The following is a 23,680-nucleotide window of genomic DNA, read 5'->3' as shown; positions in this document are numbered from 1 at the left end:
GTGTTTGAGCGATGCTGCTGCCAGAGCCTGGTTCCTGGCTGTGTGGAAAGTGCAGGTCCCTGGTGTGTTCACAGTGTGTCTTACCTGCCTATTATCCTTCAGGGCTTGGCTCTCTTCTAACTTAGCTCCAGTCCCGCCTTAACCTGTCTTCATGGTCCACTGTTCAACTGGGTTTAGTTTGACCCTTTCCAACCATCTCTTGGAAAAAATGATAATAATAAACAGAAACTTAACCACTTGATCTCTTACTCCCCTCTTTCTCCTTTCTGTGGTGGGGTGTTGGAGATGGAACCTGGGGCTGCGCATATACTAGGCAAGCACTCTACCACTGAGCCATACCTTCAGCCGCACTGATCCAGCATAGTTCTAACATCCCAGTGCATATTCCTCCAGACTTGTTTTGGGAACAGGGTCTTGCTATGTAGGTCAGGCTGAATTAGAGCTCGCTATTAGCCCAGGCTGGTCTTGAATTTGTGGCAATCCTCCTGCCTCAGTCTACTGAGGGCTAGGATTACAGGTACCACCACCATACACAGCTTGACCCTCCAGATTTTTCTAGGTACACATTGTCGTGTGTGTGTGTGTGTGTGTGTGTGTGTGTGTGTGTGTGCGTTACACTATGTAATTATACTATATAATTTCCAGAAATGAAAATGCAGATTCTGCTATAACTTAATTTGTGCACTGCACTAGCATTCTTGTTGAGGCCTGGCACAATTCTCAGAGTGCCCTTAATCTAGCAGACTGTACTTTGGATCTCCCCATGTTGACCCAGATCTAATTCATTTTTTTTTTTACATCAACTAAGGCACAGATTTTTACTTTGGATATCACATGTGTAGGATTTAGGTACTATGGCCATGGCCCATGTGTGGTTCTTGTTTTATTTAGTTACTTTTCAAAATATTTTGGTTTTTTGACAGAGAGAAAGAGGCAGAGAGAGAGAGAGAATGGGAGTTCCAGGGCCTCCAGCTGCTGCAAACAAACTCTAGACACATGTGCCACCTTGTGCATTTGGCTTACGTGGGTCCTAGGGAATTGAACCTGGGTCCTATGGCTTTGCAGGAAAGTGCCTTAACCACTAAGCAAGCTCTCCAGCCCTTCTTTAGTTATGTTTGTGGTACTAGAGACTGAACCAAGGTTCTTTCACACATTAGGCTTGTGTTCTCTATCACTGAGTCACATCCCAACTCTGTGTGTTTTGTTTTTATTCATTCATTCATTTTAGAATAATATGATGGACAGTTCTTCCATCTAGACTGCTTTTTGGAGTGTGGAGGATGGAACCCAGGGCCTTGCACATGCAGAACAAGCACTCTACCATTGAGCCACACATCTAGCTATGGGTGTTTTCTTCTGTTTATTCATTCATTTTGTAATAATATAATAAGCTGTCCCTTCTAGACAATTTCCTGCAGTTCTGGGGATTGAGTTCAAGACCTTATGCATGTAGGGCAAGTGCTCTACCAGTGATCCGCACCCCATCTCATGAATATTCATGAGTACTCCTCTCTGTCTCCCTCCTTCCTTATTCCTTTCCCTCCCTCTTTTCCTTCCCTTCTTGTTCCTTTTTCTTTTTTTTCTGGATAGGGTCTCAGGGTACCCAGGCTACCCTCAAACTCACTGTGTAACTCAGGATGACCTAGAATTTCTGATCCTCCCGCACCCACCTCCTGATTGCTGGGATTACAGGTGTTCACCACCACACCTAGTTTATGTGATGCTGGGGATGGGACTCAGGGCTCTGTGCATTCTAGGATCTCTCCACTCCTGAGCCAGACCCCAGCCCATTGACACTCACATGTTCCTGCAAGCTGATCTAGAGAGGAGTGATGCCATGATACAGTGCTGGTTCTTTTCTTAATAGTCAGCTTAAAGTCAAGTTTCTTCTCTCAGTTCTGTCCAAACTCACTTTTATTGCAGCCTCTGCCCAGGGTTTGGACATAAACTGAGAAACAATTTTCCCCAGGAATTTTTATATGCAATTACACTGCATAAAGAAATCACTGTGGTCTCAAGTTTCCCAAAGTAAACTGAGAACTTGTTTCTTCCTCTGGGAAACATGGGAAAATTATTAATTTGATAGCAGTAATGATAACTTTAAGGTTTGTGAGTGTTGTTCGGTTGGTGCTGTGACTCAGTTGTGGGACATGCACTTAGCACGTGGGAGGCTCTGGCTTCCATTCCCAACACCATAACTTATTTTTGGTTTACTAGAGATGCTTGGATTGGGAAGTGCTGACTCTATATGGTTCAAGAAAAGGGATTTAATGAGCAAAGGATGATATAGAAAAGATAGGAAGGGGCTGGAGAGATGGCTTAGCGGTTAAGCGCTTGCCTGTGAAGCCTAAGGATCCCGGTTCGAGGCTCGGTTCCCCAGGTCCCACGTTAGCCAGATGCACAAGGGGGAGCACGCGACTGGAATTCGTTTGCAGAGGCAGGAAGCCCTGGCGCGCCCATTCTCTCTCTCTCCCTCTATCTGTCTTTCTCTCTATGTCTGTCGCTCTCAAATAAATAAATAAAAAATGAACAACAAAAAAAATTTAAAAAAAAAGATAGGAGGGTTCATTTACACAACCCGAGTAGTAAATGATCTATAGGATTTTTTAACGATATCCTTAGAAGTGTCCCACTCACCTGTATTACAGTCAGTACATCCCTCCCAGCCCCCCAAGCTCCCCCAATTATTCTTCGAAAGTGTACTTACATACTTGAGTCTTCTCAAGCACTTACAGTGGAACCTGCAGTTTTGCTCTACACTGGCTAGGGGCTCTTTTCTGATCTGTAGCAGACCTTTCAGTTGCATTGTAGGGACTAAAGTTGGTGTATTTTCACAGGTTCATTGGGATGAAATTCATCACAAGTCTTGGCTTACAGGAGTTTGACATTGCCAGGAATGTTCTAGAACTGATCTACTCACAAACTCTGGCATGGTAAGTTTTGTAGTTCCATGGGATGACCCAGTCAGGTCCTACTGACTGAGAATTTGGGTCCAAAACCTGTTGGTTTTAAATCTGTATGGCTGATACCAAGCCCAGATAGTCTGAGAGCCAAAAACTTAACCTCTGTGCTATTCTTTGCCTAACCTTGAGGATGTCAAACAAGAGCCTGAAGACTAGGGAGATGGCTCAGTGGGTAAAATGCTTGTCACACAAGGAGAGAGCCTGAGTTCAGATCCCCATTATCCACATAAAAACTGGGTGTAGTGGAACACACCTTTGATCTCAGTGCTGGAGAGTCAGACAGGAGAACCCCAGGACTGGCTGGCTAGCTAGTCTAGCCAAGTCAGTGATTTCCATGTTCAGTGAGAGAATCTGTTTTAAAAAATAAGAAGGGAGAGCTGGGGAGATGGTTTAGCAATTAAAGGCAATTGCTTGCAAAGCTTGCCAGCTTGGGTTCAATTCCCCAGTACCCACACAAAGCCAGATGCACAAAGTGGTGCAAAAAGGCAGTTTGTCCTTTTCCTTACTTATTTAACATGACAGGATTAATGCCCAGGTTTTGTTTGGGGTATCATGTGCCAGGTTCCATCTGTTGGAAGGCTGATGATTTACGGGTAGCACATTTGGAATTAAAGAAGCCAGGGCTGGCTCTGCCACTTACCATGGTTCCAGAATTCTCTGGGCCTCAGTTTCCTCATCTGTGAAACCCACATAACTACAGCTGCTTTCAAGTTATATTGAGGGTTAAATATAACAGTAGATGAAAAAGGCATTATAAACTGTAACAAGTTGTACAATGGCAAAGTGTTCATTCTATTTCTGCCTTATTAAAGTTGCTCCAGGTGCTCTGCTATCTGCAGACTGCTCACTGGTGTTATGAGTCTTTACAGAAAGGGAGGACTTTTCCTTGGAGTTTAGGGGATGTGTCTGTACACTCACTGCCAGGTCACATGTGGGCATTTTGGTAGCTTCTAGAGGTCATCCACCCACATATTTTGGGCAGGTGTGAAGGTAGAGATAATAGTACCTACTTAACAAGATTTGGCATGCCCATTCTGTCCCTCTCTGCCTCTTTCCCTCTCACTCTTGCAAATAAATAAATAAATAATGTTTTTTTAAAAAGAAATAAATTCAGAACTCGAAATCATACATCAAAAAAGAGATGGACATTATGCAAAATAACACAATAGGAAACAAAAATCAAATAGAAATTATAAAGAATCCCTTCGCGGCCGGGCATGGTGGCGCACGCCTTTAATCCCAGCACTTGGGAGGCAGAGGTAGGAGGATTGCCATGAGTTCAAGGCCACCTTGAGACTCCATAGTGAATTCCAGGTCAGCCTGGGCTAGAGACCCCACCTCAAAAAAACAAACAAAAAAAGAATCTCTCACCAATAGAGTTATGTGAAAGACAGAACCTCTGACCTGGAAGATAAGATAGAAGAAATTGATTGGGAGGACAAAAACTGTGCTAAGTTCAAAAAATCAAGTGAACAGAATATGAGGGAGCTGTGGGACACCCTAAAACGATCAAACATCCAGATCATGGGTATACCAGAAGGAGAGGAAATCAAAGCCAGAGGCTTAGAGACCATATTCAACCAAATTATTGAAGAAAATTTTCTGAATCTTGCAAAAAGAGAGACCCATCCAGATACAAGAAGCCCACAGAACACAAAACAGATGGGACTAAAGAAGAAATTCTCCAAGACACAGCATAGTTAAGACTCTTAACAGTGAAAACAAAAAGTGTTAAAAGCAGCAAGAAGCTGAGTGTGGTGGCACATGCCTTTAATCCCAGCACTCAGGAGGCAGAGGTAGGAGGATTACTGTGAGTTCAAGGCCACACTGAGACTACATAGTAAATTCCAGGTCAGCCTGGGCAAGAGCAAGACCTTACCTTTAAAAACAAAACCAAAAAAAGCAGGGGGAATGGCAGCAAGAGAGAAGGAATTCACAACATACCAAGGCAATCCCATCAGAATCACATCAGATTTCATATATATATCTATATATGAAATATCTATATCTATATATATATATGTATGTGTGTATATATATATATATATATATATATATATATATATATATTACTTTATTTACTTAGAGAGAAAGAGGTAGAGAGAGTGTGTGTATGAGAGAGAGAGAATGGGTGCACCAGGGTCTCCAGCCACTGCAAACAAACTCCAGATGCATGCACCCCATGTTTATAGCTGCTCAATTCATAATAGCTAAAAATTGGAATTTACCCAGGTGCCCATCATTGGATGAATGATAACAAAGATGTGGTATTTCTACACGATGGAATTCTACTCAGCAGTAAGAAAAAAATGACACATTGAAATTTGTAGAAAAATGGTCAAACTTGGAACAGATCATCCTAAGTGAACTCATACAATCACAGAAAGACAACCATCACATGATCTCACTCATCTGCATTTCCTAACCTGGGTCAGCCCAAGTTGCTGACATCACTGAATAGCATCTTGAGGCTTGGACAATAGGGAGGGTAGAGCTTGGGGGAAGAGAAAGGGTGGAGGACACAAAACTGAACCCAAATTGAACTGGGACCATAGAATCCTATATCTTGGAAGTCAGACTCAAAGGTGGAACTCTCAAGAGGACCTTACAGGGAGTACCTGAATCAAACTGCCCTGGAGAGGGTGAAACTAAACTTAACCTCAAATTTCTCCTGTTTTTCTTTCTTCTCTTTTTTCTTTTTTCTTTTCCCTTGGTGCTGGCCTGTAATTCCTTGTACCAGGATGTGATCTACATCCAAAATGACCTTCTGATAAGAGAGACCTACTAGATCTCCCAAAACAAACAAGACAGACTTCTGTCAGAACACTTGATTACCCACCAGAGGTTAATGGTAAGACCCTACTGATGATGACACCAAATACTGTTAGCACAGACCTGGTTGGAATCTGGATGAGAGCCAGTTCCCAGACAATTAGCCCATCTAGTGCTGGAAGGCACTACATGACCTACCAGGGTAAAGTGGCCAACATCTGTCCAAGCAACTCAAAGTCTATGCAACTCAGAAGCAAACAACCTGATGTGATGCTCACACAACTGCAATAGTGGCACATAGCCATGGTGGGTAACCAACTACTCTTGAATTGGCTAGCAGATCCATTCAGTGGAAAGGAAACCATATCTGGAACTGAGAAACACTTTCCACTGTTAAGCTCCCACTAACCTTGGACTATAAGAGGGTCTACATCCTTTGAATTCTCTCTAAATTAATAATGGTTATCCCAATTACCTGGAGCTGACTTCATTCTCTATTGGAGAATCTGCTTCTTTTTTTCAGAAGGTAGCTGGGCCTGAGGAGATAAACGACCCAGTGCACTCCACCCTGGCCCCAGTGAGACCACAAAGGAATTGGGGAAATGAGCAAGAGTGCTGCTTTCTTAGTGAATCTGATATAAGCACAAGGGTGATGGAGATAGATAACTGAGGACACTCAACACCTACAAAACCAGAGATCCAGAGGCTCCTAAGTGCCCATCACTGAAGTGGACTTAAAATTCTCCCAGCATGGCTCAGGGAATTTTCCTGAAGAGAGGGCAGAAAGATTGTTAGAGCCACAGACTGGGACATTTTTCACAGAGACATTCCTTCTCCCCCCTCCCATAATGCATGACCCACAATCCCCATGGGGTTGGCCTGCATCCCCAATGGGAAAAGCCTCTTCAGAAAAGGGGCAGGGAGGAGGGAAATGATGGTACCTACATGTATTGTTTACATACAAAATATGTCTGTATCTAATAAAATAATAGGGGAAATAAAGTAAATAATAAAAAATAAATAGGGGGAATAAAATAACAATAAAAATAAATAATAAAAATATTAGGGGAAAAGCCAGGCATGGTGGTCTGAGCTAGTGAAACTCTACCTCAAAAAAACAAAATAATGCCAGGCAAGGTGCCACACACCTTTAATCCTAGCACTTGGGAGGCAGAGGTAGAATTACTATGAGTTCAAGGCCACCCTGACATTACATAGTGAATTCCAGGTCAGCCTGAGCTAAAGTGAAACCCTACCTCAAAAAACAAGTAATAATAAGGGAGTACACTATTTCCTTTCTTCTAGCTGGAGCTGCCATTTTCCAGTAATTCCAAAATAACAAGTACAAAATGTAAAGGAGAGGCAGCCAGTATTTTCTCTCTAGGCCTTTTAGAAAACATAGAGTTGCTTTGACCACATGAGTGTGAATCTACATGAAGGGTGATAATGTAACCATACTGTTCAGAATGGACTGTCCCGCAAATGTTAGCATGAGTCTACCGTGTTACCCAGTATACTGTTGGCATTGTTGGAAACAAGCACATTAAGGGTAGGATTCTTGCCAAGGGACTTAACATAGGAAGCACTCTGAGAGCCACTGAGAGAGCTTCTGAAGTGGGTAAAAGAAAATGATCAGAAAAAAATAGGAAACCGAAGAGAAGCTGGGCTCAAGTGAAGTGCCAGCATGCTCTGTCCACAAAAACACAGTTTGGAACAGCTAGAATGGAGGAGTTTGAAGTGCCCCAAACTAAACCCTATGGATTCATGGCATAAGAGATGGAAAAACAAAAGTGAAAGACCTCTAGACTACAAGTACTATAAACAATAATGATAATAGTGGTAGTAAATTACCTGACCTGAGTAATAAGTCCATTTATGAAGTATTTACTTTGGCCAGGGTTTTATTTGTTTGTTTGTTTATTTGCAAGGAGAGAGAAAGAGGTGGGGAGAGAGAGGGAAAATGGGCATGCCAGGGCTTCTAGCAGTTGCAAACAAACTCCATGTGTATGTGACACTTTGTGCATCTGGCTTTACATGGGTCCTGAGGAATCAAACCCAGGTCATTAGGCTTTGCAAGCAAGGGTCAACCTCTGAGATATCTCTCTAGCCCTGGCCAGGTTTTTAAATCCTAGAATGAATCTAACCTCTCATACTGACAACATTTGAAAGAAGTTTCACAAGCAAATGTGTGCTTACAATTTTAAAGAAATTATCTCCAAATACAGTCATGTTTTTGAGGTACCAGGGGTGCACATTTTGGGTGTGTGTTAGGATTTCTCCATGTGTGAATTTTAGGAAGAAACAATTCAACCCTTTCTCTCTCTTGCCTCTATGCCTATATCTGCCCCTATTCCCCATGTCTCCCTGGGCTCTGAAACTAACTCTCTTTTCCTCACAGGCTCGGAATTTTCTTCTGCCCTCTGCTGCCCTTTATCCAGATGATTACTCTCTTCATCATGTTTTACGTCAAAAATGTGAGTCAGCCCCAAGTTTCAGCCAGTCAGCTTTGCTTGGTCACATGTGACCTAGTCAGGGCTGGGTGTGAGGGCCACGAAGCTGGGACCTGGAAGCTGGAAGTTGGCAGTCAGAAGTTGGCACATGGGGGCACCCTCTGGGCTTCTCCTCTGGACACAGGTGGAAGGGGTCACATCTCTTTCCTCAGATCAGCCTGATGATGAACTTCCAGCCTCCAAGCAAAGCCTGGCGGGCCTCACAGATGATAACGTTGTTCATCTTCTTGCTTTTCTTCCCGTCCTTCACTGGAGTGTTGTGCACCTTGGCTATCACCATCTGGAGGTAAGGGGTGGTGGCCTCGGCCATGGTTTTAGAGACTAGCCGTGTGTATGCTTTTAAATTTAGAGTTTATCATCCAGTTATGGTAAAGAGAGCAGATCAAGATATGGGTTGCCATTGAAGTCATAGTTGGTTACTCACATTTCCAAGAGGGGAAGACACTCCATGCCACTCGGGCATATGAGGAAGACGCAGGGTTGGTGGAAGAGAGAGTAATGGGACAGCACAGCCTTGACTGTGGTTTCCACGGGAAGGAACAGGTGAGTCAGGGTAAACATGCTTAGAGTGGTTGTGTTTGAATAATTTCAGCAGTTTCTGGTCCTGAGAATGTCATAACATGTCTTGAATTTGGCTTAGAGGTGTCTGGGTAGGGAGCATGGCCAGGGTATAAGAGCTTTGAAAGGAAGAAGCTGTGGTGTGGCTCTGGGTTAAATAGTCTGTACATGGAAGTCATGCTTTGTGGGATAGCCCCAAGAAGGATAGTCTCTTCAGGGTCAGTAAGACCCTAGATGCTGGGGCCAGGAGACGGCTCAGTAGGTAAAAGTGCTTGCTGTGCAAGCATGAGGACCTAAGTTCAATCCCCAAGAACCCAAATAAATAGCCAGGCATGGTACTGAGGGGAGCAGAGACAAGAAAATCAACCAGAGGGTTTTGGGTCAGCTAATCTAAGTGAGCCCCAGGGTCAGTAAGAGACTCATTGAAATAACATGAAAGGTCAATAGAGGAGGACACAAGGTCCTCTTCTGGCCTCTGCACACATATGTATGCATATATCTGCATATGTGCATACACCACCTACTACAGTCCCCCCCCCCTCTCACACACACACACACACACAGGCTGCCAATATGGCAGGATAAAAACCCTGTTTAATACAGAATTCAAGCCCTGCTCCTGTGGTAGCTAGTAGACATGAAAACCAGGGCAGGGGATAAATTCTGTCTGGATTTACCCAACACATCAGACCTCCATACTTGGGACTCAATGTCTTACTTCTGCCAACTGTTTAAGCTTCCCAGATCTTCCACAGCAATAGAACTTCACCTAAGTGAACTGGAAGGCCCTGTCTGACTAGCTCCCTCCTCCCTTTCCAAACTTACCTTCATTTGGCTTCGCCCCATAGCTCTTGTGTCATTTTTAAGACCCATCAAGTCTCACCCCACATGGTTGGGTCTTTTCTCTGGAAAGCTCTCCCAATTCTCTTTGCATCTCAGTTTCAAAATCTAACCATCTAGCCATCCCCAGCTGCTGGAAGTCTCCACCTCTTCTGTCCCTCAGGTCTGAGTTTCTTTTTTTTTTTTTTAATTTTTATTAGCATTTTCCATGATTATAAAAAATATCCCATGTTAATTCCCTCCCTCCCCCCCACTTTCCCCTTTGAAATTCCATTCATTTTTTAATTAATTTATTTTTAATTGAGACAGACAGGGAGAAAGAGAGAATGGGCATGCCAGGACCTCTAGCCACTGCAGATGAACTCCATGTGCATGTGTCACTTTGTTCATCTGGCTTATGTGGGACCTGGAGAATTGAACCTGGGTCCTTAGGCTTCACAGGCAACCACCTTAACCACTAAGCCATCTCTCCAACCCCTGAGTTTCTTTGCTTCATTCCATGGTTCACAGTCTGAAATGCCTTTGTTTGAGTATGTCCAGTTGTTTACTCATTAATTGTCCATCTTCCCACTACAATGTAAGCCCAAGAGGGCAAGGACCTCTATAATGTAGAATAATTCCTAGGACTTGACTAGAACAGTGCCTGGTAGAAGTGTACTACATCTTGGCTGAATGAATAAATGAATGAATAAGGGGGTTGATCCCTAGGACACAAGTGGGTCTGGAACATTGGCAACTCAAGCAGCTTCAGGGCAGGCTTCTCTGTCCCCAGTTCTTTGCTTTTCTCTTCATTTCTACTCACCTTTCTGTCTCTTCCTTCTGCTTTCTGATCCTTCAGAGCTGGTTGGCCACAGTCCCACTGCTTCCACAGCTCACAGACTTCCCTCTTCCTCTATCTTAATCCAAGTGCCCAAGGAAAAGAATCTGATGGTTCACACAATACTGCACAGGTAGGACTGGACACTCTGTCATGGCCCCAGAGGACAGGTCATACCAGGCAAGGCTGTGAGTGAGTTTCCTTTCGAAGTACAGCAGCACAGATTGACTGATTCCAGGTCTTGGTTCCAGAAAGCCAGAATTGAAGTCTCTCTCATGCCACATATGATGTTCTTTCCCTTGTTTTCCCAGATTGAAACCTTCAGCCACCTGTGGCCCCTTTCGTGGTCTGCCTTCCTTCATTCAATCCATCTACAGCTGGATCGACACCCTGAATAGAAGGCCTGGCTACCTGTGGGTGGTGTGGATCTATCAGAACCTCATTGAAAGCGTACACTTCTTTTTCATCCTCACCCTCATTGTGCTGTGAGTGGGGTATCTTGGGAACTAGGGGAAGTCAAGCATTCTTGGGGAAACCCTTCGTTGATGGAAAGGTGATCATGGGGATGTTCATTAGGAAAGCAAAGGGCTTCAGGCAAGGCTCTGTCTGCAGAATGGTCTGGACTCCGCCCTTGAACAGGCAGGTTTGTTTTTTTTTATATGAGGTTAGTTAATATTTTCTATAAAGAAAACAGTACTTGTTTTGCCCCCTTTTTGCATGTGTGTGTAATGTAGTGTGGTGTGTATATGTATATGTCAATGTGATGTCCTGTGCACTTGCCTGCAACGGGCACTCTCACCTGTGGTGGCTGGAGGGGAATTTTGGGTATCACCTTCCATCACTTGGGGACTAGGGATGTAACTCAGTGGCATGTGGGAGACCGTAGGCTTGATCCCAAGTACTGGAGAAGGAGGGGGGATGAATGAATGAATTAGAGAGAGGACACTCAAATAAAACGGAAAATGAAAATATGGAGCTGGGAAGATTGCTTGCAAAGACTGCTGGCCTGGATTCAATTTATCATGCTACTCATGTAAACCAGACATAAAAAGTCACAGAAGCATCTGGTGTTTCTTTACAAGAGATCCTGACACACACACATACACACACACACACACACACACACACACACAAATAATTTTTCTAAACTGAAAATATACAAAAATGCTTAGGATATGGCATTATTGATACTAAGCATATTGCACTTTAATTAAAACAAATCATTTCTGGCCAGGCGTGGTGGCCTTTAATCCCAGCACTCAGGAGGCAGAGGTAGGAGGATCGCCATGAGTTCAAGGCCACCTTGAAAATACAGAGTGAATTCCAGGTCAGCCTGGGCTAGAGTGAAACCCTACCTCAAAAAAAAAAAAAATCATTTCTGGCTCCTTGTGAAGATTTTCCCATACTGGTTCTATTTCTCTGCAAGGGCTGATTGGCTTATGGAAGTCCCTGATGGCGTTTGAGACAATAGCGTCTGTGGAGAGACACATGACTCAAAGGCACAGAGTACTGGAACCAAGAAATATGATATACAGCAGTGTCCCTACAGATGTGAGGAATTGGACTTATAGGAAAGGATGGCTTGCAGAGATACAGTCCATGCCCCTGTAGCTGGGAGCAATGCGGCTTATAGAGAAAGGACAGCGTGCTGACACAGGGTCCATGTTGCAGAGCCTGATTGAGGCAGGCAGCCATGCCTCAGGTCCTGACTGCATTATGTACTCCCTCCCTACATTAGCTGTTTCCATTCATACTTCCAACACTGTATGTTTGTGTGTAGGAAGGTTTCCTCACACCAAGCTCTCCAACTCTCTGAACACAAACTGGGGGTCCCACCATGTCACTAAATTCTGACACTAGACCTGGAGTTAGCATTGGCCCCCACAAGTTAAGGGTTCAGTGCTACAAGGCTGCCCCATTTCAGGTGCTACTTGCAAGTCCCAAGTTGTCATCTGTATTCTAAATTCTGACTCGAAAATTGAGTTTTGTAAAGGGTTCCCACAACTCCCTTTTCAGTTTCATTAATTTGCGAAAGTGACTCACAGAACCGAAAATATTCTTTTGTTTTGTTTTTTGGTTTCCAGTATCTGAACTTTTATTTATTTGTTTTTTGAGGTAGGGTGTTGCTCTAACCCAGGCTGACCTGGAATTCACTATGTAGTCTCAGGGTGGCATCAAGTTTATGGCAATCCTCCTACCCCAGCCTCCCACGTTCTGGGATTAAAGGCGTGCACCACCACGCCTGGCCCCAAGAATGTTCTTTACTTAGAATTACCCAGGACAAACCAAGTGGAAGAGAGGCTGAAGGCAAAGTATGCAGAATGGGGTGGCATGGAGGGTCCCTCATTCTCCCTCAGAACAGAGCATGATGAATAAGACATTGGCTGCTAGTGTTTAACCCAACTTCTAGCCCTTCTCTCCCTACTGAGGTGATAAGCATGAAAAACTGAAAAATCCACTTATTTATTTATGTATTTGTAGACAGAGTTTCCTTGTGTGGCCCAGGCTGACCTTAAACTTGGGAATCTTCCTGCTTTAGCCTAGGTCCAGCTCTTTAATGGTGCCTTATATTTCCAGTCACCAGCCTTCATTTTAAAGCCATCATGGGACCCCCAGTTAGCAGACATCTCATTTGAATTCAAAACATGCTCATCACTGAGGACTGTAAGGATTTTAGAAGCTGTGTGCCGGATCGAGAGACAAAACCTCAATGTCTATGGTGTATTACATTCATTGCTGCCTAGAAATGCAGTCTTAAATTCTGCCTCAGACTTAATAAACCCAAATATGTGTCTGAACACAATCCCAAGAAGTGTGTACCACTCAAGACTTGTGCACATTTATTCAAATCTCAAACTCTTACCATGCATCCAAATTGTGGGCATTGCCTTTTTTATTTTTATGTTTTACTTATTTGGGAAAGAGAGAGACAGAGAATGGGTACATCAGGGCCTTCAGCTACTACAGACAAATTCCAGATGCATTTGCCCCCTTGTGTACATGTACAACATTGCATGCTTGCGTTAGCATGTATCTGGCTTACATGGGACCTGGAGATTTGAATACACATTCTTAGGCTTCATAGGCAAGTACCTTAACCAGTAAGCCATCTCTCCAGCCCTGCAGACATTTCTTAAATGTGGATGTCTGGTCCCAAGCCCAGAGATGTGTGACTGCTTGGTCCGAGGTTTTATTTCTACCTCCCAGGTGATCTCATGTGCAGCCAGAGTAAGAAACCATTGTTCTAACGTATTTCACCTATTACTCATCCTGGTGTGGCTTTTCAGAGACATATGTGGGCCAAAACCCATTTGCAAGCAAATATTCCAGTTCCTTTATGCCCAGTGAAATTTGGAGCCTCAGAACATTGACAAGAGTGTCTGTCATTCTTTCTTCTTTTCTATTCCAGAATCATCACTTATCTTTACTGGCAGATCACAGAGGGCAGGAAGATTATGATCCGGCTACTCCATGAACAGATTATTAATGTGAGTGCCCTATGCTATCTTCTCCTTTCAGAAAATATTACAATGGAATTTAATTTTTTTTTAAATTTAACAGGAAGAGAAGGATGGGGGAGGGAGAATGGGTTCCCTAAACCCTCCAGCCACTGCAAACAAAATCCAGATACATGCACCACTTTGTGCATCTGGCTTTATGTGGGTACTGGAAAATCAAACCTGGGTCCTTAGGCTTTGCAGGCAAGCACCTTAACCACTGAGCAATTTCTCTAGCCCCACAATGGAATCCACCTAGGTTCTCACTCTAAGCAAGTTGGGATTACAGACACTTGCATTATACATTTGATTTACATGGGTTATGTGAATCCAGATACAGGTCTTCAGGCTTGCAGAGCAAGGACTTTATCCACTGAGTCGTCTCCCCAGCCCTATAGTGGAAATGTTTAAATATGCCCCCAAATGGCGTAAGTAACACAGTGGATCTTCACATCCCCATGAACCAGCCCTAACACTGTTTATGAACTCTTATTTTACTACTGAAAATCTTTGCACCACTTTAAATAATTCTTAAGCTACTTAGTTACCTTTCTCATCACTGTGAGAAAATATGTGGCAAGAGCAACTTGAATGAGGAAGTTTTTTTTTTTTTTATTTGGCTCACATTTTATTCCATTATGATGGGGAATGCAGGGTAGGGTTCATGGCAGTGGGAATATATGGAAGAGGCTCCTCACATGTTGGCATATTAGAAAGCAGAGAGCCAGAAGTAGGCTATCAAGGCTCACCCCTGGCAGCCCACTTCTGCTAGCTAGGCCACAGTCCTAAAAATTCCACAAATATCCCAAATAGCACGACCAGCTGGAAACCAGGTGTTTAGACACAGGAGCCTGTGGGGTACATCTCACAGTCTAACCATATCTCATTGTTTTTAAATCTGTTTAAAATTTACAATGCATCTGTAGGAGTTAAAGACTTAAAAATGAAATCATAATATGATCCTCATGACTAAAGAAAATGTATCAATAATTCATTATTATCCTCTGATATACATAGTCAATGTTCAAGTTTCACTACCTTCCCCATTAAATGTAAAAGGCTACATGCTGCATATAGTTGTTACACCTAATCTTCTTTCAGTATACAACAATTCACTACCTGACACTTTCTCTTGCCTTTTCTTTTTTTTATATCTTATTTATTTATTTGAAAGAGACAGGGGAGACAGAAAAGGAGAGAGAGAGAGGAAAATGTGTGGATAGGCATGCCAGGGCTTCCCACCACTGCAAATAAACTCTAGACACATGTGACACTTTTTGTATCTGGCTTTACATGATCACTGGGGAATCAAACCCTGGGCCACCAGACTTTGCAAGCAAGTGCCTTTAACTGCTGAGCCATTTCTCCAGCTCTCGCTTGCCCTATCTTTTTAATGTTGCATGTGTGGTATGTATGTGTGTGTTCATATACATGTGGGTACACATATGCCTTTGAGTATGCATGCATGTATATATGCATATGTGTGAAGGCCAATGATCATCAAGTGGATTCCTCAATCATTCTCCAACTTATTTACTGAGACAAGATATGTCACTGAACCTGGAGCTCACCAGTTCAGCAGATCTAGCTAGCCATCTTGCCCCAGGGATATTTAGCATGTGTCTCTTTTTGATTGTATTTCCTGTAAGCTGGTGGTGAGCTCCAGAGAATGAATGAGATTAGATTGAGCTTTTAAGGCAGAATAAAGATGCTCCTTGACTTATGGTAGGGTTGTGATCCCATAAACCCATTAATGAACTTAAAATGCTCTTAAAACACCCAACCCACCAAACATCACAGTTGGGCCACACTGTTCACTGTACAGTATCTACTATCTACCCCAAGATGATAAGAATGACTGGAAGCTGCCTTGCTCACTGTCCTTGCCCGGCATTATTGACAGTGTGTTGTACCAAATATCACTAGCATGAGGAAAAAAATCAAAATTCAAAATTTGAAATATGGCTTCTACTGCATGTGTATGGCTTTAAGAATTAGTCAAGCATTTGTGTCACTGTGACCAAACACCTGACAGAAACAACTTAAAGGAGAAATTGTTTGTTTTGGCTAATGGTTTCAGAGGGTTCATTCCATAATCACTTGGTACTTCTGGGCCCCTTGTGCAGCATAACATCATGGTGGTAGAAGGGATGCTTTGCCTTATACAGCTGAGAAGCAGAGAGAAAGGGCGAGTCAGAAAAATGTTATGGGAAGATAAAACCTCAAGGACAAGGACCCACTTCTTCCAACTGGGCTCCACCTTCTACCTATCACCACCTCCCAATAATGTCATCATATTGTGAATCCATTCAGAGATTAATCCATTCATTATATCAATTCCCTCATGATCTAATTTTCTCTGGAAAAGACATTATAGGCTTGTGATGGAGTCATGCACGATCCATACTCAGGCTTCACTAATCCCCTAGATATCTCTTACCCAAATCAAGTTGACATAAAAATTAACTATTAAACATTAGATAGATGGCCCAGTTGTTAAGGAACTTGCTTGCAAAGCCTGATGGCCTTGGTTCAAATCCCAAGTACCCATGTAAAGCCAGATGCAGGAAATGACACATATATCTGGAGTTTGTTTGCAAGGGCAGGAGGCACTGGTATGCCTATACACACACACTTTTTCTCTTTCTCTTTCTCTCTCCCTCTCTCTCTTTCTCTCTTCTGCCTCTTTTAAGTGGCAGACTTTATGGGCTGGGGATATAGCTCAGTGGAAGAATACTTGCTTAGCATTCACAGGTTCCATCCGCATCATTTCAAAAAAAAAAAAAAAAAAACAGGGAAGACTTTAAATTGTAGTTCAAAAGAGGGACACCATTTAGCTTACTATACCTGGCAGCTTCCTAATATAACTGATGAGAAATTTTAAATTATTATTAACTTATGTTTTGAATGCATGTTGCTGTATTTTATGGTTTGAATCTAAAATGTCCCCACAAGCCCATGCTTTGGACACTGTTCCCCAGATGCTGGTGCTATTTTGGGAGGTAGTGGAACTTTTAGAAGGCAGGGCTTGGATGAAGAAGTAGGTCACTGGGGTGGACTTTTGAAGGTTATACCCCACCCTTACTTCCTGTTGCTATTTTCTACCTGGTCCACTACAATGTGGACAACCTCTGCCATACGCCACCACCATGAACGGAGCCACTCCACCATGCCTTCTCTGCCATGGTGGACTGAAACCATGAGCTAAAACAAGTATGTTCTGCAGTGGCTGGGAAGATGGTTCAGTAGTTAAAGGTGCTTGCTTGAAAAGCCTGCTGGTCTGGGTTCAGTTTCCTGACTACCCATGTAGATAAAACTGAATGCAAAAAGTGGCACAAGTTTTTGAGGTGAGCTTGCAGTAGCAAGAGACTCTGTATCACTAGCGCTTGTCAGAAAACTGAATGGTTGGGCAACTCTATGAAGATCTCAACACAAGTAGGATTAGATTCTAAAGTCATGAGTTGCAAGGGCAGTGCCAGATGATATGGGAACATTTGGATGGCACTATTTGAAGGCAGCAAATGCGTCACCACAGGCCAAACAACCTGCTTAGAAATCTTGCCCAGATGATGGCCCATAAAGGCAGGGAGACAGTCTGCAAAAACACCCAGGAGAAGGGGAGGCATTCAGTCTCCATCAAAAATAGATTCCCTGGGGCTGGAGAGATGGCTTAGGAGTTAAAGCACTTGCCTGTGAAGCCTAAACATCTAAGTTCAAGACTGAAGAGATGGGTTAGCAGTTAAGGCATTTGTCTACAAAGCCAAAGGACCCAGGTTCGATTCCCCAGTACCCATGTTAGCCAGATGCAAATGGGGGCACACATGTCTGGAGTTTGTTTGCAATGGCTAGATGTCCTGGCACACCTATTGTCTCTCTCTCTCTCCACCTTTCTCTCTGTCAAATAAATAAATAAAATAAATATTAAGATCTAGGTTCAATTCCCCAGAACCCACCGAAGCCAGATGCACATGGCTGCACATGCATCTGGGTTCGTTTTCAGTGGCTAGAGACCCTGGCACATCCATTCTCTCCCTCTCTCTTTCCTAAATAAATAAATAAATATTTTAAAAATAGATCTCTGCTGCCTCCAAATCCCAGCATTGTGCTAAATAATGAACAGAAAATATTGCTTAATTCTAATTACTGTTTCTGGACCACATATATTTCTTTAAACTCTCATCTAAAATGAAAGAAAATGAGCTATAACTGTAATATAGCTATAACCCCAGCACTCAGGAGCTGAGATAAGAGGATCATGAGTTTGAGGCCAGTCTGGGCTCACAGTAATACCTTGTCTCAGAAAACCCACGTAGAGGGCTGGGGATGTAGCTCAGCTAGTAGAAGGCTTTCTTAGCATAAACATGGGGCTTGATCCCCAGTGCTACATAAAACCAGGCATGATGACACACATCTATAATCTCAATGCTTGGGAGATGGTGGCAGGAGAATCAAAAGTTCAAGGTCATTCTTGGCTACTCAAGTTTCAGACCATCCTTGGATACATAGGATTCTGTCTTGAACAAACATAAAAAGAGGAAAGGGAAGGAAGGAAGGAAAGGAGGGAGAACGGAAGCAGAGAATGGAGGAAAGGAAAAATACCTAAATAAATACATACATAATCATAAATCAATGAATAAATAAATCATAAATGAATAAATAATCTCTGGAGAGATGACTTAGTGGTTAAGACATCTGTCTGTGAAGCCAAAGGACCCAGGTTCGATTCCCCAGGACCCATGTAAGCCAGATGCACAGGGTGGTTCATGTATCTGGAGCTCATTTACAGTGGCTGAAGGCCCTCTATCTCTCCCTCTTTCTTTTTCTCTCTCAAATAAATAAAATAGAATATATTTTTTAAAGAAAAGATTTTAAAAGTATTATTTGTCCTAAATTAATTTACAGGGCTAGTGAATGGTGAAATTTGATCCAGGTGACTTCAAATTTTGTGCTGTTAACTATACTGAAGTTTTGTCTTTCTGAACAAAATCAACTGGGGAAGCCTAGAAATTTGTGATTTTTTTACACACTCCAATTCATACTATAGTGTGAACACAGCTGTTACAGACTAGAGATTTCTAAACCAAATTGGCTACATCCATGACAGCTTGGGGGTTTGTTGAAAACACGAGTTTCCACAGATAGTTTTTCCTTACATGAGAATTCCAATGCAAATACAGTGAGGGGAGGAGAAAGTCATCTTGAAGCGACAGCACACCAATAATTGTTGCAAGTGTTGTAAGCAATTATACACTGTCAAATCAGTGATAATTATAATAATTTCACAAGCAAGATGCTAAAATTACTGGTTCAAAGTTTGACAGGTGATGAGAACTCAAATACACTCAGGTTAGGCGATTGTCCACGATTTCATAGCTAGTAAGGAACAGAACTGGAATGACCATACCTGAGATAGGCAGCACAGTAATACACTGCCTAATCACCTATTTCCACACACAGGAAGATGTCCTTTCTTTTGCAATGGGGTTTCACAGGGAAGTGATTACATCTTTCTAGGAGCATGCTCCCTTTCTCTGTTCTTGTGTAAAATGTTGAACCAAGGCTCTCCATCAACACAGATAACTGAAGAATGGAACCAAACCTTCTTGACATCCTCATGGGCAAAGCTCTAAACTGCACCATGCTCCACAGAGGACTGTGCAGACCCAAGACTAGCTTACGGAATACACTTCTGGGACAGGGAGGGGCCAACTAGAGCAATACTGGAAGCCTGTGTCATGGCGGCATGGAAGTTGCTTCTAGCTGCAAGCTAGTGAAGACTACCCCCATGAACCTGCAGGGGAACCACTTTAGAGGAGCCTGTGACAATGCAAGAAGCCTCTGGTGCTCTTTCACTTTGCTCTGAAACGTTTCTTTTCTTTCATCAGAAGAAAATACGATGGCCATCTCCATCCAACTCTGGGACTTCCCCTTTCCCAAGGGCTTCTTAACCCTACATCTGTATTCCTCCTTCATGACTTTTGTTTTTCTTCTTGGCAGGAGGGCAAAGATAAGATGTTCCTGATAGAAAAGCTGACCAAGCTTCAGGATATGGAGAAGAGAGCAAATCCCAGTGCACTTACACTGGAAAGGAGAGAGGTGGAGGTGAGGCCGTGGGGCCCCAGGGACACAGGCTTGCCTCTTTGTGAAAAGTACATTAGAAAACACAGAGCAAACTCTAGGGATCGCTTTCCTTTTGTGTATGTGTATGTGTGCCTGTGTGTGTAACCCAGGCTGGCCTGGAAGTCAAGGATCTCTCCCATCTCAGGCTCCTGAGTGCTAGGATTACAGGTGTGCACCGTCACGCTTGGCTAGGAGTCTCCACTTTTTGTATTAAAGCACTTCTGTGCTTTTATTTAAAAAGAATTATTGTTCACTATCAATTTCCATGGCTAGCCTTGTTTTAGGTTCTGAGTTATGCTGAATAAACCAAGCCCTTGCTCTTTTGGAGCTCACATTTGTTTTACATACCCAGTAATGCCCAAGTGTATCCGATTGAGTAATTACTGCTTCAGCGTATATTCAGGAGGCAGCAGCACTCATACTTGGATTTTTTAAAATTTTTATTTATTTATATTTATTTATTTGAGAGCGACAGGCAGAGAGAAAGAGGCAGAGAAAGAGAGAGGAGAGTGGGAGTGCCAGGGCTTCTAGCCACTGCAAACGAACTCCAGACGCGTGCACCCCCTTGTGCATCTGGCTAACGTGGGTCCTGGGGAATCGAGCCTCGAACCAGGGTCCTTAGGCTTCACAGGCAAGCGCTTAACTGCTAACCCATCTCTCTAGCCCCATACTTGGATTTTGTAGGCTTTAATTAATTACAAAATGGCATTCTATTGGATACCTTTCCCATAACTATGACAAAGTGCCTGACAAAAGCAAGTTAAGGGAAGATTTGTTTCAGCTTACAGTTCTAGGCTATAGTCCATGGCAGGGAAGGCATGGCAGCTGGGGTGGGAAGCAGCTGGTCACATGGCATCAGGAATCGGGAAGCCAAGAATAATGAATGCTGGCCCCAGCTATCTTTCTTCTTTTTATATGGTCCAGAAATGGTGCCAACCATATTTAGAGTGGGTCTTCAAATAACCTATCCTATAAAATGCCTTCACAAGCATGCCCAGAGATTTTTTTCCACTGTGATTCTAAATCTCATCAAGTGGACAAGATTAGCCATCACAGCTATTGTAACTTTCCCCACACTTAACATAGAATCCAGGAAATTGCTTTATTCTGGACATATTTGGACCTTTTTATAGGCTTTAAAAAATTAAAAATATTATTTAGCTGGGCATGATGGTGCACACCTTTCATCCCAGCACTCGGGAGGCAGAGGTAGGAAGATCACCATGAGTTCGAGGCCACTCTGAGACTACACAGTCAATTCCAGGTTAGCCTGGGCTGGAGCAAGACCCTACCTTTAAAAAAAAAAAAACAGACTCTCTCTCTCTCTATATATATATACATATATACACACACTATATATATTATAGTGTATATATGTGCTTATATACTATATATAGTGCATATATATATAATATTTAATAAGATATTTTGTTATTTTTTTGAATTTTTATATTTCATTTAGTTATTTGAGAGAGAGAGAAAGAGGCAGATAGAGAGAGAATGGGCATACTAGGGCCTCCAGCTGCTGCAAATGAACTTCAGATGAATGTGCTACCTTGTGCATCTGGCTTATGTGGGTCCTGGGGAATTGAGCCTGGATCCTTTGGCTGTACAGGCAAGTGCCTTAACTACTAAGCCATCTCTCCAGCCCAATTATTAACACATATTAAAATATTAATACTCACTTTATGGTGCTGGGGATGGAACTCAGGGCCTTGTGCATGTTAGGCAAATGATCTTCCATTAAGACACAGGCCCAGTCTTATTATAGTTATTTTATATATTGCTGCCCAGAAAACATACAGAGTAATGGTAATAGATGCTGCTATATCTAGGTCTGAAACATATTTTTACTAATTTCAGAGCTACTAAGAGGGAAATTCCATTGCTTCCCTTATTGCTTGGTATCTTGAAGTACACCAAGAAACAGTAAACCCTCCTTGATTTGATGTTAACATAATTAACCATCACTGTAAATTAATACTGTCAGTAAATTAACCCTACTCAGATCATATCCTTTGAGGCCAGGGGTCATGTCTGTACCCTTGCCACCCTAGGTGCTAATGTTGCCTAACATATCATAAATGGTCAGTAAACAGCTCTGGAATAAGTGAAGGCAATCACTGTTACAAACAAAGCAAAGCATGGATAAATCTTGGTGTTAGTCATCACCCCTTAATTTTAAAACAATGGAGAACTTACAAACTGTACCACCTATGCAGCAAGATGAAGGAACTATGTTCTGCTGTAGTGATGTAACTGCCTCTTTTCTTTTTCAGCCACAAAGCGGTTTACATCTGGGGGAACAAAATGCTGCCCCTGGTGGGTATCAGAATGGCACAGATAGTGGTGTGGGCCAGGGTGGAGGATCAGGATTGCTTGGGTCAGTTGTTCTTTCATTTGCAAACCTGGCCCACACTGGCTTAAGCAAAAACCCAAGAAGTGGCTAGAGAGATGGCTCAGTGAATAAAGTGCTTGTTGAACAAGCATGAGAACTTGAGTTCAGATCCCCAACACCCACACAAAATTTAGGACTGATGGTACACACCTGTAACCCCAGTGCTGGGGAGGCAGAGGAGGGAATCTCTGGGATTTGCTGACTAAATAGTCTACTTGAATTTGTAAGTGTCAGGTTAGGCAAGAGAGTGCCTCAAAGAATGAGGTGGAGAGAGATTAAAGAAGACAGCCAACATTGACCTCAGGTCTCCATACCTTCATGCCACATGTACATGCACACCCTCCCACCCACCCACTCAAACACACATACACGTACACACATCACACATACATGTATGTGCAAAATACAAAATACAAGGATGATTATTGACTTGGGCTTGGCCCGAAACAAAAGCTCACATTGCCAGAACCTGGTTTCTGTCCAGTTTACATTAGCTCTTTTCACAAACAAGTTTTCTAATAACTGCATGCAGCTTCATTGACCACATGTCGCCTCATGCTCAACCTAGTGAGAGAGAGAGTGGGCAATCTACAATTCGCAGTGCTTCATTGGATCTGGTGGGGTGATGTGCACTATTAAACGTTACTGTAACTATGAAAATGTGGCAATGTCCTTGCTCAAATCCAAGCTGTGCCTCGGTGGTGGTACAACCACACAGGACACAGGCACTGAGGGTAGGGCAGGTCTGCCTCCCAAACTGAGGCTTGGGGACTGGGAAGATGGCTCAGTAGTTAGTGTGTGCTTCCAAGAGTGGAGCTGATGCCAGAAAAGGGATGCTTGGCAGGTAACGCATTAACCCATCATTTCTTTTTGGAATACCATTTACTGATCTCATCCCATTCTAGGATGAGAGGTGAGGGTGGAGTGGGGGATGTAGTATGGCAGAGAGAACTTCAGACATTAACAGGGTGGAGGCAAGGAAGTAGTGAGAAGCTATAGGATTTTCCTCACCCATTTGCTCTTCTTGTAGAGGGCATTGTGGGTGTCCACTTAACTTCTCTTTGTTCCTGTGTCAAACTCAGACCTGCGATTTAGGCGACCAGTGCAAGAGGAGAACCCAAATGCATGATGATCATGTTGCAACCAGATGCCAACCAAACACAGAAAGAAGATTAAAAATGGCACCATCTGTATGACATCCGGGC

The 23,680-nt window shown here is 43.0% G+C and overlaps 1 protein-coding gene across 2 annotated transcripts in view; it reads left to right on the top strand.

Annotated features, from left to right (window-relative positions):
• Tmc5 (transmembrane channel like 5) overlaps nt 1-23,680 on the top strand; it is a 57,517-nt gene extending 33,837 nt beyond the window's left edge. For both annotated transcript variants that reach the window (XM_045144066.1, XM_045144067.1), the window contains 8 exons: nt 2,838-2,933; nt 8,134-8,209; nt 8,398-8,531; nt 10,772-10,945; nt 13,870-13,948; nt 19,955-20,059; nt 22,357-22,399; nt 23,558-23,680. In XM_045144066.1, the coding sequence (XP_045000001.1) occupies nt 2,838-2,933; nt 8,134-8,209; nt 8,398-8,531; nt 10,772-10,945; nt 13,870-13,948; nt 19,955-20,059; nt 22,357-22,399; nt 23,558-23,604 (754 nt within the window). In that variant the 3' untranslated portion in view covers nt 23,605-23,680. The remainder of the gene's footprint in view (nt 1-2,837; nt 2,934-8,133; nt 8,210-8,397; nt 8,532-10,771; nt 10,946-13,869; nt 13,949-19,954; nt 20,060-22,356; nt 22,400-23,557) is intronic.

The sequence above is a fragment of the Jaculus jaculus genome, chromosome 2 (genome assembly GCF_020740685.1).
Source record: "Jaculus jaculus isolate mJacJac1 chromosome 2, mJacJac1.mat.Y.cur, whole genome shotgun sequence".
NCBI classification, from domain to species: domain Eukaryota; kingdom Metazoa; phylum Chordata; class Mammalia; order Rodentia; family Dipodidae; genus Jaculus; species Jaculus jaculus.
Note: the sequence above shows the minus strand (reverse complement) of the source record. Positions and strands in the feature narration are given on the sequence as shown.